General features: G+C 40.4%; 1 protein-coding gene across 1 annotated transcript in view; it reads left to right on the forward strand.

Annotated features, from left to right (window-relative positions):
- HECTD1 (HECT domain E3 ubiquitin protein ligase 1) overlaps positions 1–22,623 on the forward strand; it is a 699,591-nt gene that overhangs the window by 377,995 nt on the left and 298,973 nt on the right. Inside the window, exons 18-20 of the mRNA XM_053711863.1 lie at positions 18,405–18,539; positions 18,704–18,843; positions 19,342–19,665. Coding sequence (XP_053567838.1) covers positions 18,405–18,539; positions 18,704–18,843; positions 19,342–19,665 — 599 coding nt within the window. The remainder of the gene's footprint in view (positions 1–18,404; positions 18,540–18,703; positions 18,844–19,341; positions 19,666–22,623) is intronic.

Genomic DNA, 22,623 nt, shown 5'->3' on the forward strand with positions numbered 1-22,623 from the left:
ATTGCCAAGTGGACCTTGATTGTTCTGGAAGAGGAGAATTTCTGTCCCTTAAAGTTCCGAAAGGAGCAAAAATTAAGTCTGTCAACCCAAAGGTCTATTCTTCTTGTCCTGGTGTAGGAAAGATCCCTTTCCATCTGTAAACTGAGAAACAATTTCCGCCAGACCAGATCTAAACAGAGATTTCTTATAAGGTAAAGCCGAAAAGCTTGCCAAGATTTTAACCAAGAGCCTTGCGGGCTAGCACAGGGAAGCTAGACATTTTAGCTCCCAGTCTAATCACCTGAATTCGTCTGAAAAATAAGAGCCAACATTTGTACATTATACTTATTACACGGTGTGAAAACAAAATCACACATTGTACTGAGTGAACATAATATTCATTACACTGAGTGTACATAATATTGATTATACTGAGAGTACATAATACTCATTACACTGAGTGAGTGTAGTACTCATTATACTGTGTTTACACAGTATTCATTATACAGTGGGTGTAGTACCCATTACACTGAATGTACATAATAATCATTACACTGAGCACATAAAATTCATTATACTGTGTATACATAACACTCATCACACTGAGTAAGCATAAAACTCATGACACAGTGAGTACATAATACTAAATACACTGTGTGTACATAATATTCATTATACTGAGTGAACATCATACTCGTTACTGTGTGAACACAATGAGAACATAATACACTGAGTGTACAGAACCCGTTACACTGTGAGTCATCACACTGTGTCAGATAATACTCATTCTACTGTGTGTACATAATACTCAGACTGTGTGGATGTGTGTACATAACGTAAAACACTGTGTGTACATAACTCATTACACTGTGATACATACTGAGAACACAATATTCATTACACTGTGATACATACTGAGAACACAATATATATTACACTGTGTGTACATAATATTTATTACACTGCAAGTACATAACCTTATACACTGTGTACATAATACACTGAGTGTACATGACACACTCATAACACTGAGCGTACATAATACCCTTACACTGAGAGTACATGTTATTCATACACTTGTTAAGAAAATGTACTCCACAAATATCAACTGAGCTGCTATACCATGCATTTGTAATGCCCACATGACTTGAACCTTTGGTCCTTCCGGTGGGTACAGAAAGTAAACTTATAACACTTAATACGCAGTTAAAATAAAAGAATGTAGATTCCAGCCATTATACTGTGTGTACACAGTATTCAATATCGGCAGCCTGCAGATCCTCCCTCACAATCTCTATGAAAGAGATCCCTCTATCCTAACGGCTTAAATGTACCCTTCCACAATGGCGGAACAACTGCATACTTCATAAACAGGACTCTCAAGCAAGTCCAACTAGGTACAGCCTAGAATGCGAAAACGGCAACTACCGCGATTCCCAACAGCTAGGTGGAGGAAAAAAAACGACAGGTTCCAATAACACAATCCTAAGGCATATAACTAATAAAAAGGCAGGGCGCGGGAAAATGTTTCTAAGTCAGAAGACTCTAACTGCGCCATAAACGGTCCGGTCCCTCAGCAGTTATTAAAACGAGGGAAAATAAAACCAATACATACAGGGCTCCTACCACAATATAAACCATAATTGTATGCAAACAGACTGTGCAGGGAAATAAAGTGGAACATATTACTGTGTGCACATAATACTGTTTCCTCTTAGAGCCAGTCTTCCATTGTGTTAAAATAGTCACAGAAGCGGCAAATCCCTGATTATGTAAATGCCCAGCCGTTATCTTAGAGATCAGTATAAAAATCTATTTTATGTCAAACACATAAAGTGTAAAAGATCTGTCCTGTCCACAGCCCCAAAATGAATCCTTAACTAGGAAGAATCACTAAGTCTCAGCATAGATACACATGAGGATTAACCTAGATATACCTAGAAGGCAAAGGCTTTGGATCCAACTGCAGGATCGATGCTGCTCCATAGGTGTGGCAGGTACTTTACTCCCTGTCATGGACCTGTAGGAAAATATAGAACATAAAATAAAAGCAAGGACTACCTCCTCGCCTTTTAACTGCTTAAAAGCCACCACTACTCTTACTGAAGAGATTGGCGTGGACACAGCTAAACAACAATCCTTGCTTGCAGGTAAAAGTACCCATAAAAGGATTAAAATCTTTAGACACCAACTTCGTACAACCTCTATTGACACAGGCAAAGATAATGACTGGGGGTTATTGGTAAGGCAGTTACATTTAACAGCTTTGCTGGGGTGCTATTTGCCTCCTCCTGCTGGCCAGGTGTTGAATATCCCACAAGTAATTGGAATGATGTTGTGGACTCTCCATGTCTTAGGAAAGAAAGACTTTGCAGACCTAGAAAAAGTTCAGAGAAGGGCCACATAGCTAATAAGGGGAATATAGAATTTAAGCTATGAGGAGAGGTTAACCAAACTGGGTCTGTTTTCTCTAGAAACAGGGCACTTGAGAGGCGACATGATTACTTTATATAAATATATACAAGGCTCATATACATAGATGGCAGAAGCTCTGTTTATTCCAAGAAAATTGTTTGTGACGAGGTCACAATTTAAGGCTGGAGGAAAGGAAACATTTTTTCATTGTAAAAGCAATAACATTGTGGAACTCATTACCAAAAGAGGTAGTAAATGCCAATACCTTGGATACATTTAAAAATTGTTTGGATACATTTCTGGCTAGAAAAAGAATTCAGGGATGTGATTAAAAAAAGATATTAGATCTGTATAGTTTGAACTCAAAGTACTTTGGTCTTTCTTTCAATCTCATCTACTAGGTTACTTTGTTTAAAGGTATCTGCCCTCCTCCTGTTTGTACCATACAGGGGAGTCAGGAATTGCATAATACTGTGTCTGAGATGCTGGCGGCTATGCCTACTTTTTAAAGTGTCAAAGGTCAGTTTCTATTTTCTCCTTCTACTGATTCTAAGTCTGTGTTAGACAAATGTTTCTGATCCTGGTTCAGCTGATTTGTCCTTAAAGGGTGAAATTGTAATCTAAAGTGTGTCTATGATTAAAAGAGGCATTATGCATTTTGGGGTTTTAAGATCCTAAGGTATCTGAAGATGTCTGTTTAGCTTTTGTGTTTTATTTTTTAACCAGCTGCTAAGTTGAGTTCCCCCCCCCCCCCACCCTGATGCTGTCTGAGATAGTTTCTAGGAGTGATCTATGCCATGTAGTCCTTTTTATTCTTTGGCAAGGTTTTAAAAGATTTTTTCTTTGCCAGCCTTTGTTGTTTAACTTTGGGAGCCTGTTCCTAAGGTGAATGGGGCTATTTCTACTTTGGCTGTGTGAGCTATCATTCCTTTTTTTGGCCAGTATTGTCTGTCTTGTTGCAGCTTCTTTCATTTGGTGTAATAATCTTTATTCTAGTAAAGATTTTCTGTATATGTTGTCGTAGTTTTAAACTTGTTATGCCTTTATTTGTGATGCTAAGAATTTGATCTTTCAACAAGGGCTTTATGGCTGAAGTTCTGGATGGTTAATATATTTTTAAATCCAACCTTTTGTTTCTTTCTTTTCTAGCAAATATGTTGTTTGGTTCTGGTTTAGAATCTATTATTTGTAATAATTTTTGTTACTTTTGTGTGAACAAGGAACAATAATCCTCTTTCCTCTCAAAAACAGAGATTTTCGATTTTTTTGCATGGAATTCCAATTCGGATTTGAACAGATATAGCAATCTAAGTATATTTCTTTCATGTAATTGGCAAGAGTCCATGAGCTAGTGACATATGGGATATACAATCCTACCAGGAGGGGCAAAGTTTCCCAAACCTCAAAATGCCTGTAAATACACCCCTCACCACACCCACAATTCAGTTTTACAAACTTTGCCTCCTATGGAGGTGGTGAAGTAAATTTGTGCTAAGATTTCTACGTTGATATGCGCTTCTCAGCATTGTTGAAGCCCGATTCCTCTCAGAGAGGGAATATAAACACTTTAAGAAATTTATTTCTTACCTGGGGTTTAGTCTTTTTTTCAATTTGACTACTTTTTGCAATTGCGGGTGTTAGGCCCGCGGGTGCGTCAAATGTTAGACTTTATTGGGTCATTTTGGCGCGAACACTTTTGGAGCAGAAAAATACGTTTCTTTCATGTAATTAGCAAGAGTCCATGAGCTAGTGACGTATGGGATATACATTCCTACCAGGAGGGGCAAAGTTTCCCAAACCTCAAAATGCCTATAAATACACCCCTCACCACACCCACAATTCAGTTTTACAAACTTTGCCTCCGATGGAGGTGGTGAAGTAAGTTTGTGCTAGATTCTACGTTGATATGCGCTCCGCAGCAAGTTGGAGCCCGGTTTTCCTCTCAGCGTGCAGTGAATGTCAGAGGGATGTGAAGAGAGTATTGCCTATTTGAATGCAATGATCTCCTTCTACGGGGTCTATTTCATAGGTTCTCTGTTATCGGTCGTAGAGATTCATCTCTTACCTCCCTTTTCAGATCGACGATATACTCTTATATATACCATTACCTCTGCTGATTCTCGTTTCAGTACTGGTTTGGCTTTCTACAAACATGTAGATGAGTGTCCTGGGGTAAGTAAATCTTATTTTCTGTGACACTCTAAGCTATGGTTGGGCACTTTGTTTATAAAGTTCTAAATATATGTATTCAAACATTTATTTGCCTTGACTCAGAATGTTCAACTTTCCTTATTTTTCAGACAGTCAGTTTCATATTTGGGATAATGCATTTGAATTAATCATTTTTTTCTTACCTTCAAAAATTTGACACTTTTTTCCCTGTGGGCTGTTAGGCTCGCGGGGGCTGAAAATGCTTCATTTAATTGTGTCATTCTTGGCGCTGACTTTTTGGCGCAAAAATTCTTTTCCGTTTCCGGCGTCATACGTGTCGCCGGAAGTTGCGTAATTTTTTTGACGTTATTTTGCGCCAAAGATGTCGGCGTTCCGGATGTGGCGTCATTTTGGCGCCAAAAGCATTTAGGCGCCAAATAATGTGGGCGTCTGATTTGGCGCTAAAAAATATGGGCGTCGCTTTTATCTCCACATTATTTAAGTCTCTTTTTTTATTGCTTCTGGTTGCTAGAAGTTTGTTCTTGGCATTCTTTCCCATTCCTGAAACTGTCATTTAAGGAATTTGATCAATTTTGCTTTATATGTTGTTTTTTCTCTTACATATTGCAAGATGTCTCACGTTGCATCTGAGTCAGAAGATACTACAGGAAAATCGCTGTCTAGTGCTGGATCTACCAAAGCTAAGTGTATCTGCTGTAAATTTTTGGTAGCTGTTCCTCCGGCTGTTGTTTGTATTGATTGTCATGACAAACTTGTTAATGCAGATAATATTTCCTTTAGTAAAGTACCATTGCCTGTTGCAGTTCCTTCAACATCTAAGGTGCAGAATGTTCCTGATGACATAAGAGATTTTGTTTCTGAATCCATAAAGAAGGCTATGTCTGTTATTTCTCCTTCTAGTAAACGTAAAAAATCTTTTAAAACTTCTCTCCCTACAGATGAATTTTTAAATGAACATCATCATTCTGATTCTGATGACTCTTCTGGTTCAGAGGATTCTGTCTCAGAGGTTGATGCTGATAAATCTTCATATTTATTTAAAATGGAATTTATTCGTTCTTTACTTAAAGAAGTACTAATTGCTTTAGAAATAGAGGATTCTGGTCCTCTTGATACTAATTCTAAACGTTTGGATAAGGTATTTAAAGCTCCTGTGGTTATTCCAGAAGTTTTTCCTGTTCCTAATGCTATTTCTGCAGTAATTTCCAAAGAATGGGATAATTTGGGTAATTCATTTACTCCTTCTAAACGTTTTAAGCAATTATATCCTGTGCCGTCTGACAGATTAGAATTTTGGGACAAGATCCCTAAAGTTGATGGGGCTATTTCTACCCTTGCTAAACGTACTACTATTCCTACGTCAGATGGTACTTCGTTTAAGGATCCTCTAGATAGGAAAATTGAGTCCTTTCTAAGAAAAGCTTATCTGTGTTCAGGTAATCTTCTTAGACCTGCTATATCTTTGGCTGATGTTGCTGCAGCTTCAACTTTTTGGTTGGAAACTTTAGCGCAGCAAGTAACACATCGTGATTCTCATGATATTATTATTCTTCTTCAGCATGCTAATAATTTTATCTGTGATGCCATTTTTGATATTATCAGAGTTGATGTCAGGTTTATGTCTCTAGCTATTTTAGCTAGAAGAGCTTTATGGCTTAAAACTTGGAATGCTGATATGGCTTCTAAATCAACTTTACTTTCCATTTCTTTCCAGGGTAACAAATTATTGGGTTCTCAGTTGGATTCCATTATTTCAACTGTTACTGGTGGGAAAGGAACTTTTTTACCACAGGATAAAAAATCTAAAGGTAAAAACAGGGCTAATAATCGTTTTCGTTCCTTTCGTTTCAACAAAGAACAAAAGCCTGATCCTTCATCCTCAGGAGCAGTTTCAGTTTGGAGACCATCTCCAGTCTGGAATAAATCCAAGCCAGCTAGAAAGGCAAAGCCTGCTTCTAAGTCCACATGAAGGTGCGGCCCTCATTCCAGCTCAGCTGGTAGGGGGCAGGTTACGTTTTTTCAAGGAAATTTGGATCAATTCTGTTCACAATCTTTGGATTCAGAGCATTGTTTCAGAAGGGTACAGAATTGGTTTCAAGTTGAGACCTCCTGCAAAGAGATTTTTTCTTTCCCGTGTCCCAGTAAATCCAGTAAAAGCTCAAGCATTTCTGAAATGTGTTTCAGATCTAGAGTTGACTGGAGTAATTATGCCAGTTCCAGTTCCGGAACAGGGGATGGGGTTTTATTCAAATCTCTTCATTGTACCAAAGAAGGAGAATTCTTTCAGACCAGTTCTGGATCTAAAAATATTGAATCGTTATGTAAGGATACCAACGTTCAAGATGGTAACTGTAAGGACTATCTTACCTTTTGTTCAGCAAGGGAATTATATGTCCACAATAGATTTACAGGATGCATATCTGCATATTCCGATTCATCCAGATCATTATCAGTTCCTGAGATTCTCGTTTCTGGACAAGCATTACCAGTTTGTGGCTCTGCCGTTTGGCCTAGCTACAGCTCCAAGAATTTTTACAAAGGTTCTCGGTGCCCTGCTGTCTGTAATCAGAGAACAGGGTATTGTGGTATTTCCTTATTTGGACGATATCTTGGTACTTGCTCAGTCTTTACATTTAGCAGAATCTCATACGAATCGACTTGTGTTGTTTCTTCAAGATCATGGTTGGAGGATCAATTTACCAAAAAGTTCTTTGATTCCTCAGACAAGGGTAACCTTTCTGGGTTTCCAGATGGATTCAGTGTCCATGACTCTGTCTTTAACAGACAAGAGACGTCTAAAGTTGATTACAGCTTGTCGAAACCTTCAGTCACAATCATTCCCTTCGGTAGCCTTATGCATGGAAATTCTAGGTCTTATGACTGCTGCATCGGACGCGATCCCCTTTGCTCGTTTTCACATGCGACCTCTTCAGCTCTGTATGCTGAAGCAATGGTGCAAGGATTACACGAAGATATCTCAATTAATATCTTTAAAACCGATTGTTCGACACTCTCTAACATGGTGGACAGATCACCATCGTTTAATTCAGGGGGCTTCTTTTGTGCTTCCGACCTGGACTGTAATTTCAACAGATGCAAGTCTCACAGGTTGGGGAGCTGTGTGGGGATCTCTGACGGCACAAGGAGTTTGGGAATCTCAGGAGGTGAGATTACGATCAATATTTTGGAACTCCGTGCAATTTTCAGAGCTCTTCAGTTTTGGCCTCTTCTAAAGAGAGAATCGTTCATTTGTTTTCAGACAGACAATGTCACAACTGTGGCATACATCAATCATCAAGGAGGGACTCACAGTCCTCTGGCTATGAAAGAAGTATCTCGAATTTTGGTTTGGGCGGAATCCAGCTCCTGTCTAATCTCTGCGGTTCATATCCCAGGTGTAGACAATTGGGAAGCGGATTATCTCAGTCGCCAAACGTTGCATCCGGGCGAATGGTCTCTTCACCCAGAGGTATTTCTTCAGATTGTTCAAATGTGGGAACTTCCAGAAATAGATCTGATGGCGTCCCATCTAAACAAGAAACTTCCCAGGTATCTGTCCAGATCCCGGGATCCTCAGGCGGAGGCAGTGGATGCATTATCACTTCCTTGGAAGTATCATCCTGCCTATATCTTTCCGCCTCTAGTTCTTCTTCCAAGAGTAATCTCCAAGATTCTGAAGGAATGCTCGTTTGTTCTGCTGGTAGCTCCGGCATGGCCTCACAGGTTTTGGTATGCGGATCTTGTCCGGATGGCCTCTTGCCAACCGTGGACTCTTCCGTTAAGACCAGACCTTCTGTCACAAGGTCCTTTTTTCCATCAGGATCTGAAATCCTTAAATTTAAAGGTATGGAGATTGAACGCTTGATTCTTGGTCAAAGAGGTTTCTCTGACTCTGTGATTAATACTATGTTACAGGCTCGTAAATCTGTATCTCGAGAGATATATTATAGAGTCTGGAAGACTTATATTTCTTGGTGTCTTTCTCATCATTTTTCCTGGCATTCTTTTAGAATACCGAGAATTTTACAGTTCCTTCAGGATGGTTTAGATAAGGGTTTGTCCGCAAGTTCTTTGAAAGGACAAATCTCTGCTCTTTCTGTTCTTTTTCACAGAAAGATTGCTATTCTTCCTGATATTCATTGTTTTGTACAAGCTTTGGTTCGTATAAAACCTGTCATTAAGTCAATTTCTCCTCCTTGGAGTTTGAATTTGGTTCTGGGAGCTCTTCAAGCTCCTCCGTTTGAACCTATGCATTCATTGGACATTAAATTACTTTCTTGGAAAGTTTTGTTCCTTTTGGCCATCTCTTCTGCCAGAAGAGTTTCTGAATTATCTGCTCTTTCTTGTGAGTCTCCTTTTCTGATTTTTCATCAGGATAAGGCGGTGTTGCGAACTTCTTTTGAATTTTTACCTAAAGTTGTGAATTCCAACAACATTAGTAGAGAAATTGTGGTTCCTTCATTATGTCCTAATCCTAAGAATTCTAAGGAGAAATCGTTGCATTCTTTGGATGTTGTTAGAGCTTTGAAATATTATGTTGAAGCTACGAAATCTTTTCGTAAGACTTCTAGTCTATTTGTTATCTTTTCCGGTTCTAGAAAAGGCCAGAAAGCTTCTGCCATTTCTTTGGCATCTTGGTTGAAATCTTTAATTCATCTTGCCTATGTTGAGTCGGGTAAAACTCCGCCTCAGAGAATTACAGCTCATTCTACTAGGTCAGTTTCTACTTCCTGGGCGTTTAGGAATGAAGCTTCGGTTGACCAGATCTGCAAAGCAGCAACTTGGTCCTCTTTGCATACTTTTACTAAATTCTACCATTTTGATGTATTTTCTTCTTCTGAAGCAGTTTTTGGTAGAAAAGTACTTCAGGCAGCGGTTTCAGTTTGAATCTTCTGCTTATGTTTTTCATTAAACTTTATTTTGGGTGTGGATTATTTTCAGCAGGAATTGGCTGTCTTTATTTTATCCCTCCCTCTCTAGTGACTCTTGTGTGGAAAGATCCACATCTTGGGTAGTCATTATCCCATACGTCACTAGCTCATGGACTCTTGCTAATTACATGAAAGAAAACATAATTTATGTAAGAACTTACCTGATAAATTCATTTCTTTCATATTAGCAAGAGTCCATGAGGCCCGCCCTTTTTTTGTGGTGGTTATGATTTTGTATAAAGCACAATTATTCCAATTCCTTATTTTATATGCTTTCGCACTTTTTTATCACCCCACTTCTTGGCTATTCGTTAAACTGAATTGTGGGTGTGGTGAGGGGTGTATTTGTAGGCATTTTGAGGTTTGGGAAACTTTGCCCCTCCTGGTAGGAATGTATATCCCATACGTCACTAGCTCATGGACTCTTGCTAATATGAAAGAAATGAATTTATCAGGTAAGTTCTTACATAAATTATGTTTTTTGTTAGTCCCATCTGGTTTGTGATGTTGACAGATGCATGTATTTCATGCTGCGGTGTTGTTTTGGGGGTCTCTGAAAGACAGAGGACGTTTGTTGTCTTATTTCTGCATTTTAAATTTATAGGTTATCTGTGGAGCAGATTTTCTCAGTCGTCAGTTCCTGTATACAGGTGAATCTTTATCTGGATTTTTTTCTATTAGTTTGTGGTAGAGATATATCTGATGGCTTCTCAGTTGAACATCTAGCTTCCCAGTTTTTTTTTTTTTTGCAGTGTCCAGGGATGCTCAGGCAAAGTTTGTGGATGCTCTTATAGCGCCTTGGTTGTTTCATTTAGCTTATATATTTTTTTTCTTTTGGTGTTTTTTCCAAAGGTGATTGCTAGGAACAGGCAGGATAGATCATCTGTGTTTCTCTTTGCTCTGGCTTGGCCCCATAAAATCTTGTTTGTGTATCTAGTTCAGATGTCCAGTTGTCCTCTGGCTTCTTTCTCTATGGTTTCTTTCTCTATGGCTAGTTCTTCTGTCTCAAGGTCTGTATTCTCATCAGGATCTCAAGTTTCTTAACTTGATGGTTTGGAGATTTTATGTTTAGTTCTTTGACAGAGAGGTTTCTTCTATTTCTCTAGTTTAGATTTTGGTTTAGTAGGTCTTTTCTCCCTGGTGTATGGTTTGATTTTTCCTAGATTTCTTTAGAAATCCTAGGATTCTGCTTTATCCTCTGGATTGTTTGGATTTATCCTCCAGCTCTTTTGAAGGGTCAGTTTTAGTCTCTTTCTGTTTTTTGTTTCACAGGAAGATTGCTTATCTTTTTGACTTTCTATTTTTTGTTCTGGCTTTAGTTATTATTAAGCCTATAGCTGAGCCACTTGTTCCTTCTTGGGACCTTAATTTGTTTTTAAGGGTTTTTGCAGGCTCCTCTTTTGAGCCTAGGCATATGTGCATTTGTCTTAGACAGTTATGTTTCTTTTAGTAATTTTTTCTGCTAGGAGAGTTAGAGTTCGCTCTCAATTGAGTCTCTTCTTATCTTGTTTTTTTTCATCAAGACAAGGCAGTTTTTGTTGACTAGTTTGATTTTTTTTTTCTTATGTGGTATCTTTGGATAATATAAGTTGAAAATGGTTGTTCCTCCTCCCCCCCCCCCCCCCTACGGTTTTCTATGTAGACCCTTCTACATTATTTGGATGTTGATAGTGCTTTGTACTTATCTGCATGCTATATAGATTTTCAAACAATCCTCTGGTCTATTTTTTCTGATTCTTAAAAAGAACAAGTTGGTTGTGTCTTTGGCTTCTTGGTTTAATTTTTTTATTTATTATTATTCGTAGACAATTTTTTTGGGCCAGTCAGTGTATTTTTACTTATTCCAAAGCAGCCTTTGGTAGGTAGTCCTTCAGGCAGTAATCTCTGGTTATTTTAATTTTGTTATATTTACATATCTCTTGTGTGTGAAAAAAGAGAATCTAAATATGTAATGACTGTCGCCCTCGTTACTCGTGGACTTCACTGCTTGGGTATTGGTTTTCCAGGAGTAATGGATTGTGCACTTTCCCCATCTTTATGAAAGAAAACCTAATTAATGCTTACCTGATAAATTAATTTCTTTCATAGTAGTGTCTACGAGAACCCCCCATTTTTTATTTTTCCCCTGCTCCTTTTTTTGCTTGTTTCCTTTCCTACCTTTCTTGCTTGGCTATACGTCAGACTAGTTACCAGTAAGGTGGGAGGGGTTTTATAGCGCTCTTAGGGTTTGGGAGTCTTTGCCTTCTCCTAGTGTCCAGGAAGACTAATTCCCAGGAGTAATGGATAGTGGACTCTCACCACCATGAAATAAATTAATTGATCAGGTCAGCATTTATTAGGTTTTTTTTCCGAAATTTTTTATTTTTCCCAATTTGCCAGTCCCCTAAATCATGTGACTGCCTTCAGCCGATCACAGACTTGTATACACTGTGAACTCTCGAACATGCTCAATTGCAGCTGGTGCTTCAGAAAGTGTGCATATAAAACCTGCACAATTTGATAATGGAAGTAAATTGGAAAGTCTCTTAAAACTGAATGCTTTTTCTGAATCATAAAAGTTTTCATGATTCATGATGACATGATCCAATGGAAAACAGAAGAAGAAATAGACTCTTGATTTGACTTGTTTTTTTTATCAATGTATAGATTACACATGTAAGAACGTAAAGATGTTAGGCTTAAGAAGATTGTAACTTATTTTGGAAAATTCAATAAAAAGATTTCAACAAAAAAAAGATAATGCACTGTAACATTTTCTCCCCTTTGTTTCCAATGATCCATTTTACTTGTTGGAGTCAGTTTACAAATAGCTCCTTTACCTTTATTTATTGTATTTTAAATAGATGCTTTTGCCTGTGGTATCCCCTCTTATACTAAAAAAACATAAATTATGCTTGACTGATAATTTCATTTCCATCGAGGGGAGGAGAGTCCACGGCTTCATTCATTACTGTTGGGAATTAAGAACCTGGCCACCAGGAGGAGGCAAAAACACCCCAGCCAAAGGCTTAAATACCTACCCCACTTCCCTCATCCCCCAGTCATTCTGCTGAGAGAAAAAGGAACAGTAGGAGAAATATCAGGGTATAAATGGTGCCAGAAGATGATTTAAATTTAGGTCCACCAATTGGAGATACGGGCGGGAGCCGTGGACTCTCCTCCCCTTGATGGAAATGAAATTATCAGGTAAGCATAATTTATGTTTTCCATCTAAAGGGAAGGAGAGTCCACGGCTTCATTCATTACTGTTTGGAATTAAGAACCTGGCCACCAAGAGGAGGCAAAGACACCCCAGCCAAAGGCTTAAATACTTCCCCCACTTCCCTCATCCCCCACTTCCCTCACCCCCAGTCATTCTTTGCCTTTCGTCACAGGAGGACGGCAGAGAAGTGCCGAAGATCAGAGTAGTCTCTTATGGAGGGTAGTACTCTTCGCATTGGCACTGGAGTTTTAAGTAGTCCTGTCAGCCTCTCAGTGAGAGCCTGGGCGAAAGTTAGAGTCCGGAGATGCAGGGAGAGTCTTTCTGTGAAACCATCCCGACTCATATTAACAGCTCCACAAGCAATCAGCGTTAACGAGTTTCACTGCCAATTCTTTCATATGTGATGCCAATATGCAAATTATTCGCCTGAACGCTAAGGTGTCAGGTTTTTCCGTTTTAACTCGCAGGGCTCTGTGGCTAAAGTCTTGGTCTGCGGACATGACATCCAAGTCAATGCTGTTGTCCCTGCCTTTTTCAAGGAAAGATTCCGTTCAGGATTGGTTTCGATCATATCCATTGTTACAGGAGGCAAGGGCGCTTTCCTACCGCAGGATAAGAAGGCTAAGCCTAAATGATCTACCTTTTGTCCCTTTCGTGCAGACAAGCCCCAGCCCTAGCAGCCTGCCGCAAAAGTGGACCAGTCCAAGTAAACTTGAAAACCGGCTCATTCTTGGAACAAGTCTAAGCAGAGCAAGAAGCCTGCCGAGACAAAATCGGCATGAAGGGGCGGCCCCCGACCGGTCTCCGGGCCAAGTAGGGAGCAGATTATCTCTCTTCTCAGAAGCCTGGTTGCGGGACATTCAGGATCCTTGGGTTCTGGACGTTGTCGCCGAGGGTTACAGGATAGGGTTCAGATCCCATCCGCCCAGGGGCGGATTCCTCCTGTTAAACCTGTCTTCAAGACCGTAAAAGAGAGAAGCCTTTCTAGAATGTGTGAGAGATCTATCCTCTCTAGGTGTTATCGTACCAGTACCCCAAGCAGAGAGGGGTCTAGGGTACTATTCAAATCTTTTTGTGGCTCCAAGAAGGAGGGCATGTTCTCCTGATTCTGGACCTAAAGTGTTTAAACAAGTTTCTGTTTTCATTGTTCAAAATGGAAACAATCAAATATATTCTGCCCCTAGTTGAAGAGGGGACAGTTCATGACAACTATAGACTTGAAGGACGCTTACCTTTGTGTACCAATTTACAGGGACCACTTCAAGTTCCTAAGATTTGCATTTCTGTACAAACACTTCCAGTTTGTGGCCCTTTCCTTTGGTCTGGCGACGACCCCGAGAGTCTTCACAAAGATTCTGGGGGCGCTACTGGCGGTGGCCAGATCCAGAGGCATTGCTGTGGCGCCCTATCTGGACTACATCCTAGTCCAGGCGCCGTTGCTCAGTCTCGTAGAGGATCATTCGAGGGTGCTTGTTTTTTTGCTCCAATCTCACGATTGCAAGATCAACTCAGGAAAGAGTTCCCTGGTTCCCAGCAACAGGGTTGAGTTCCTGGGCACGATAATAGACTCTATTTCCATGAAAATATTTCTCACAGACCATCGACGCAGGAAGATTGCATCCTCTTGTCTTGCCCTTCAGTCCTCCTCAAGCCCCTTGGTGGCTCAGTGTATTGGAGGTGATCAGACCCATGGTTTCCAGCATAGACTTCCTTCCATTCGCCAGGTTCCATCTCAGACATCTTCGATTGTGCATGTTGAGGCAGTGGAACGGCGATCATTCAGATCTGTCACAGCAGATCCATTGACGCTCGGACTCAGATTTCCCTTTCTTGGTGGATCCGTCCGGAGCAACTGTCCATGGGGACATCCTTCTTGAGACCGTCCTGGGAGATTGTGACCACGGAAGTGAGGCTGGCAGGATGGGGTGCCAGGATGGCACAAGGAAAATGGTCCCAGGAGGAGTCTCTCTCCTCCCGATAAATATTATGGAACTCCGAGCAATCTACAATGCTCTGAAGGCATGGCCTCCGCTGGGGACGATCAGCTTCATCAAATTCCAGACAGACAACATAACCTCCGTAGCCTACATCAACCATCAGGGGGGTATGAGGAGCTCCCTAGCCATGAGGGAGGTGTCTCGGATATTGGAGTGGGCAGAGTCCCTGTCAAGGTGCCAGGAATCAGAGACCAGAAGTGCAAAAATAATCACATCTTTATTAATAGCAAAAATAATAAAAAGTCCACAAGTCAAATAACAAGCCAGGAGTCAAAACCAGAGCTGGTAGTCAGACAAGCCGAGTCAGGAGCCAAAGCGAATAGTCAGAAACAAGCCAGGGATCAGGAACCAGGAAGGACGTCAGACAGCCAGGTGATACACAGGAACTCTCAAAAACTCAATTCTGAGACTGCATCCTGTCTCACACAGATGATGCACACCAGTCTGGCCATAAAAGGAAGTGCAGGAAATGAGCAGCATCCCCCACAATGCACCATAGTCAGCAAGAGAGGTGAGTAAAATGGCTGCCAGCAGCACATGGCAAACAAAACAGGGAAAAAACCCTGACAGTCCCAGAGCTGCTCGCTCTTAGCGATTCACATTCCAGGTGTGGACAACTTGGAAGCGGACTTTCTCAGTAGGCAATCTTTCCATCCAGGGGAATGGGCTCTTCACCCCAAAGTGTTTGCAAAGATTTGTCTCAGGTAGGGGACGCCGGAGATAGATTTCATGGCGTCCAGACTCAATTGCAAGCAACCCCGTTACGGGTCGAGGTTCAGGGATCCTGATAGAGAGCCTTGGCGGTGCCTTGGGGATTCAGCCTAGCTTATATTTTTCCACCGTTGCCTCTTCTACCTCGTGTAGTGGCTCACATCAAACAGGAGCGAGCTTCGGTCATTCTGCGGATTTGGTTGGGATGTCATCCTCTCCGCCATGGAGGCTACCCTGACGTAGGGATCTGCTGGAACAGGGCCCTTTTCAACATCAAAATCTACATTCTCTGAGGCTGACTGCGTGGAGATGAACGCCTAGTCTTGGCCAAGAGAGGCTTTTCTGAAAGTGTGATTGATACTCTAATTCAGGCAAGGAAGCCAGTCATTCGTCGCATCTACCATAAGGTGTGGAGGACTTACTTGTCCTGGTGTGATAAGCATGGCTATCCTTGGCATAAGGTGAAGGTATCCATGATTGTGTCTTTTCTCCAAGACGGTTTGGAGGAGGGTCTTGCCGCCAGTTCCTTAAAGGGACAGATTTTGGCATTCTCTGTCTTGTTACATAGAAGACTCACTGAGCTCCCTAACATCCGATATTTTGTTCAGGCTTTGTCTAGAATCAGGCCTGTCTTTAGAAAGTCTGCTCCCCCATGGAGCTTAAACATGGTCCTTAAAGTATTGCAGAGGGTTCCGTTTGAGCCTATGCATTCCATTGACATTAAGATTCTGTCCTGGAAGGTTCTCCTCCTGTTGGCCATTGCATCGGCATGCAGAGTATCTGAACTGGCTGCCTTGCATTGTGAGCGTCCTTATCTGGTTTTTCACGTGGATAAGACGGTGCTTCGCACTGGTTTGGGGTTTCTTCTCAAGGTGGTGTCTAACTGTAACATCAGGAAATAGTGGTTCCTTCTTTGTGCCCTAACTGCTTCATAATCTGGATGTGGTTTGTGCCCTGAAGTTCTATCTTCAGGCTACGAAGAATTTCAGACAGTCTACATCTTTTTGTGGTGTATTCAGGGAAGTGCAAGGGGCAGAAAGCCTCTTCTACTTCTTTGTCCTTTTGGTTGAGGAGCTTGATTCGCTTAGCCTATGAGATAGCGGGGCATAAGCCTCCTCAGAGGATCACGGCTCATTCAACTAGAGCTGTGGCTTCGTCTTGGGCCTTCAAGAATGAGGCCTCTATAGAGCAAATTTGTAATGCAGCTACCTGGTCCTCCTTACACACTTTTACAACGTTTTACAAATTTGACGTTTTTGCTTCTGCAGTTTTGCAGGCTGTGGTACCCTCAGAATAGGGTCCACCTTTTTTCCCCTCCCGTTTTTATTCTGTGTCCTCTAAAGCTTGGGTATATGTTCCCAACAGTAATGAATGAAGCTGTGGACTCTCCTTCCCTTTAGATGGAAAACATAAATTATACTTACCTGATAATTTCGTTTCCATCAAGGGGAGAAGAGTCCACGGCTCCCGCCCGTATCTCCAATGGGCGGACCTAAATTTAAATCCTCTTCTGGCACCATTTATACCCTGATATTTCTCCTACTGTTTCTTGTTCCCTCGGCAGAATGACTGGGGGATGAGGGAAGTGGGGTAGGTATTTAAGCCTTTGGCTGGGGTGTCTTTGCCTCTTCCTGGTGGCCAGGTTCTTAATTCCCAACAGTAACGAATGAAGCCGTGGACTCTCCTCGATGGAAATGAAATTATCAGGCAAGCATAATTTGTTTTTTAGTATAGGAGGGGATACCACAGGCAAAAGCATCTATTTCAAATACAATAAATAAAGGTAAAGGAGCTATTTGTAAACTATTAGACTCCAACAGGTAAAATGGATCATTGGAAACAAATGGGAGAAAATGTTACAGTGCACTGTCCTTTTTTTTTTTTTTTTTTGTTTAAATATTTTTATTGAATTTTCCAAAATAATCTTTTTAAGCCTAACATCTTTACGTTATTACAGGTAGCCCTCAGTTTATGCCGGGGTTAGGTTCCAGAAGGAATGGTTGTAAATCGAAACCGTTGTAAATTGAAACCCAGTTTATAATGTATGTCAATGGGAAGTGAGGGAGTTCGGTTCCAGGCCCCTCTCAAAATTGTCAAAACACCTAATACATTATTTTTAAAGCTTTGAAATGAAGACTTTAAATGCTAAACAGCATTATAAACCTAATAAAATAATCACACAACACAGAATATATAATTAAACTAAGTTAAATGAACAAAAACATTTGCTAAACAGCATTATAAACCTAATAAAAAAATAAACAACACAGACTTCACTTGCATTTTTCTGCAAACAGTTCTTTCTATGCATTCCAATCTGGACTGATTTATAGACAGGAAGATCTCGTTCCTTTGAAATCTGCTCAATAGCTCAGGTCTAGTTAAACTGATTAATTTCAGCTTGCTTTGCTGCAACACAAGCGGACAGCTCCACCTACTGGCTATTTTAATAAATGCACTGCTTCTCAATGCTTTTCAATAGCAGTCACATGACTGGAAAAAAAGGTTGTTATTCTGAAACGGTGTAAATTGAACCGTTGTAAACCGAGGGCCACCTGTACATGTGTAATCTATACATTGATAAAAACAATCAAATCAAAAGTCTCTATTTCTTCTTCCGTTTTCCATTGGATCATGTCATCATTTCTCTATGTAGGTTTATTTACTTATAAGTTTATATAATTACTAATATACATATGTTACTTGCACTGTCCTTTTAAGTATGTCTGTAAGATTTGACATTTTTACTGTTAATTACCGTTAGGATATATCTCTGCTGTGTACTCTCTTTCTGTATTTATACTATAACTTTTTGCCAGTATTTTTCTTATTTTATGGTTACTTGAGTGGTTTGTCATCTTATCTGATAATTACTCAATTTTCCCCATCTTTAGCTTTTAAAATTCATTTAAATTCCTTAAACAGACGTCCCAATGTTTGACTTAGTTTGCTGCTCTTAATGTCAACCCTGTGGTTTTTTTTTCCGTGGCAAACCAGATCCTAACTCGAAGACTTCGATTTCGGCTTGAACGTGCACCAGGAGAGACTTCTTTAATTGATCGCACAGGTAGAATGTTGAAGATGGAACCACTGGCAACTGTGGAGTCTCTTGAGCAGTACCTACTGAAGATGGTAAATATAGGCTATTGGCGATATGCTTTGTGAAGAACCTGTAATGCATGCATTAGGGCTTTGATATTTGGAAATTCAGAATTGTTAGGTCTTCTCTTTGCTGATCCCTGAATATTCTATAAACATATTGGTAGTGATATCTTTGCTTGATCTTTTTCTTGCAGGTGGCTAAGCAGTGGTATGACTTCGACCGTTCATCCTTTGTATTTGTACGCAAGCTGCGTGAAGGTCAGAGCTGTGTATTCCGACATCAACATGACTTTGATGACAATGGAATTATGTACTGGATAGGGACCAATGCAAAGTAAGTGTACTAAAAAACAAAATTAAAAAAAGACAGAGTAATTCTCTTCCTACAATGTTTTCATGTAACTACTTTAGTGAGATTTTCTTTGCATATTGCTTATTTGAAAAACAGTCTTGCTCCATTTACTTGGTTCATAGTACTACCATACTGTCAATTATCAGTACAACCAAACATATACAAAATTATATTTTCATAACTTTACTAGCTTACCTTTTGTATGCTGAAGGTTATAATCTATCATTTTTTTATTTAATCTGCTTCAGTCAAGATTTGTCAAATATATGTTTGCCTGATCAGTAGCTTAGTTTAAAAGCGTGATTGATTCACCTGTTCTTAGTTATGAAGATTTTTTAAATTTGGCATTTAAGGACTGGAGTTAAGAAATACAATTGTAAGGCAGTATTTATAAGCATTTTTTGTGATACTATAGTCTTAAAAGAATCTGTTACTTTTTGTTTATGAATCAGTTATTTGCCTTTTTCATTTTTTTTTTAGAACTGCCTATGAGTGGGTGAACCCAGCAGCCTATGGTCTGGTGGTAGTCACTTCCTCAGAAGGCCGAAATTTGCCATATGGCAGGTTGGAAGATATCTTGAGCCGAGACAGTTCTGCCTTAAATTGCCACACAAATGATGACAAGAGTGCCTGGTTTGCCATTGACCTTGGTCTTTGGATTGTGCCATCTGCATACACACTCCGCCATGCCCGGGGGTACGGACGATCTGCTCTTCGCAACTGGGTTTTCCAAGTGTCAAAGGATGGCCAGAATTGGACAACGCTGTACACACATGTAGATGACTGCAGTCTGAATGAGCCTGGGTAATTATAAATGAGTTCCTTTTTAACATAACTTTTTCACATCCACTTACAGATTCCTGCTTTCTCTTGTAAGATGTATCAAGTCCACGGATTCATCCTTACTTGTGGGATATTCTCCTTCCCTACAGGAAGTGGCAAAGAGAGCACCCACAGCAGAGCTGTCTATATAGCTCCTCCCTTAGCTCCACCCCCCCAGTTATTCTCTTTGCCTAACTCTAAGTACTAGGAAGGGCAGAGCGAGTGTGGTGACAAAAATGTTAGTTTTTTTTATTTCTCAAGCAAAAGTTTGTTATTTTAAATGGTACCGGTGTGTACTATTTACTCTCTGGCAGAAAAGGGATGAAGATTTCTGCAAGGAGGATGATGATCTTAGCACTTTGTAACTAAGATCCACTGCTGTTCTCACAAGGGCTGAAGAGTACAGGAAAACTTCAGTTGGGGGAACTGTTTGCATGCTAAGCTGCATATGAGGTATGTTCAGTCTATATTTTTCTAGACAGACTGTGTTAATTCTAGAAAAGGCTGGCAATATTCCCATGAGGGAAGGGTAAGCTGTATTCAGACACTTGGATAGGAATTTCAGCTTGCATGAAGGGCTCATTAGTTACTGGTGACACTGTTAGGAGAAAACGTTTTTGTTCAGTAAATGATGCAATTATAACGTTTTTTTTGAAGGTACTAAAGGGGTCATTGTGGCTTGTTTTTGGTTTTTTTAACCCACATGGTTAATTAAGAGACACTCCTGGTGGTTTTCTGATAGGACTCAAAACATTGAGTGAGGTGGGAGGGGCCTATTTTTGCGCTTCAGTTGCGCAGTTTCTTTTCCTCAGAGACATCTAACTGCTTCTCCAGAGGTTCCTGCTGTGTTTGAGGGCTGTAAAAGAAATGTTTTTCCCCACAAATCGTTCTGAAGGGCAGGTTGGAGCCACAGCAGAGCTGTGGCAAGGTGCTGAAAGTCTTTTTTACCGGTTTTGACATTTTTTCAATCCGGTTTTGCCATTAAGGGGTTAATTGTTTCTATCTTGGAAAGTGTTTTTAGTAGCTATCTCTTCAGCTCGAAGAGTTTCTGAGCTATCTGCTTTACAGTGGGATTCCCCTTACCTTGTTTTCCATGCAGATAAGGTGGTTTTGCATACCAAACCTGGGTTTCTTCCTAAGGTTGTTTCTAATAAGAATATCAATCAAGAGATTGTTGTTCCTTCTCTGTGTCCTAATCCTTCATCAAAGGAGGAACGTCTGTTACACAATCTTGATGTGGTTCGTAAAGTTTTACTTACAAGCAACTAAAGATTTCCGTCAAACATCTTCATTGTTTGTTGTTTATTCTGGTAAACGGAGAGGTCAAAGGGCTACGGCTACCTCTCTTTCCTTTTGGCTGAAAAGCATCATCCGTTTGGCCTATGAGACTGCTGGACAGCAGCCTCCTGAAAGAATTACTGCTCATTCTACTAGAGCTGTGGCTTCCACATGGGCTTTTAAAAATGAGGCTTCTGTTGAACAGATTTTTAAGGCGCAACTTGGTCTTCGTTTCATACTTTTTCCAAATTTTCCAAATTCGATACTTTTGCTTCTTCGGAGGCTATTTTTGGGAGAAAGGTTCTACAAGCAGTGGTGCCTTCCGCTTAAGGTCCCTGTCTTGTCCCTCCCTTCATCCGTGTCCTAAAGCTTTGGTATTGGTATCCCACAAGTAAGGATGAATCCGTGGACTCGATACATCTTTCAAGAGAAAACATAATTTATGCTTACCTGATAAATTTATTTCTCTTGTGATGTATCGAGTCCATCGCCCGCCCTGTTTTTTAAGACAGGCATATATATTTTTATTTTAAAACTTTCAGTCACCACTGCACCCTATAGTTTCTCCTTTTTCTTCCTAGCCTTCGGTCGAATGATTGGGGGGTGGAGCTCTAAGGGAGGAGCTATATAGACAGCTCTGCTGTGGGTGCTCTCTTTGCCACTTCCTGTAGGGAAGGAGAATATCCCACAAGTAAGGATGAATCAGTGGACTCGATACATCACAAGAGAAATAAATTTATCAGGTAAGCATAAATTAAGTTTTTATATATACACCCCACTTAAAATCATTTTAGTAAGTAGTTACATTGACAAATGTAACCCATAATATGACCACTGGCTGTAAGCTGCAGTGTGACATTTCTTTCCTAAGATATGGTGAGTCCACAACGTCGTCATTTACTATTCGGAATATCTCTCCTGGCCAGCAGGAGGAGGCAAAGAGTACCACAGCCAAGCTGTTAAGTATCACTTCCCTTCCTACAAACCCCAGTCATTCTCTTTGCCTTGGTGCATGGAGGTGGTGAAGTTTTGGTGTCTGAAGAATATTGATTTCCTTCGCTTCAAGCAAGATTTAGTTAGTATAGAAAGCCAGCGTAGGTTTACTCTGTTCTTTCCCCTTTTCAAGGATTGGGTATAGCCGTAGTCCGTTAATCTCTTCAGTAGAGTAGTGGTGGCTTTAAAGCAGGAACTTGTGAGGTGGGCCTCACTGCGTTTTCCTAACATGTTGCTGCCCTTGTATTTAAAGACATAGTAGGTTTACTCTGTTCTTTAATTGTTTCTACAGGTCTCTGTGAGGAGTGGCGTCGGTAAGTGCCTTTTGTCTTCTGGGGCTAGGAGGTAGGCACTGAAGGGGTTAACCTTTCATTTCTTTTTTAAGACGCGATGAGTCCACGGATCATCATCTTTACTTGTGGGATATCACCTCCTGGTCAGCAGGAGGAGGCAAAGAACACCACAGCAGAGCTGTTAAATAGCTCCTCCCTTACCTCCCACTCAAGTCATTCTCTTTGCCTACGTTAGTGATAGGAAGAGGTAAAGGGAGGTGTTAGATTAGATTCTTCAATCAAGAGTTTATTTTAAAGTAGTGCAAGATTGTGCTGCTTTGTTGTTGGGTGTAGCCATAGTCTAGATCAGTCTCTTCAGTAGAGCTTTTGGTGGCTT

This window comes from Bombina bombina, chromosome 1 (genome assembly GCF_027579735.1).
Source record: "Bombina bombina isolate aBomBom1 chromosome 1, aBomBom1.pri, whole genome shotgun sequence".
Classification (NCBI taxonomy): domain Eukaryota; kingdom Metazoa; phylum Chordata; class Amphibia; order Anura; family Bombinatoridae; genus Bombina; species Bombina bombina.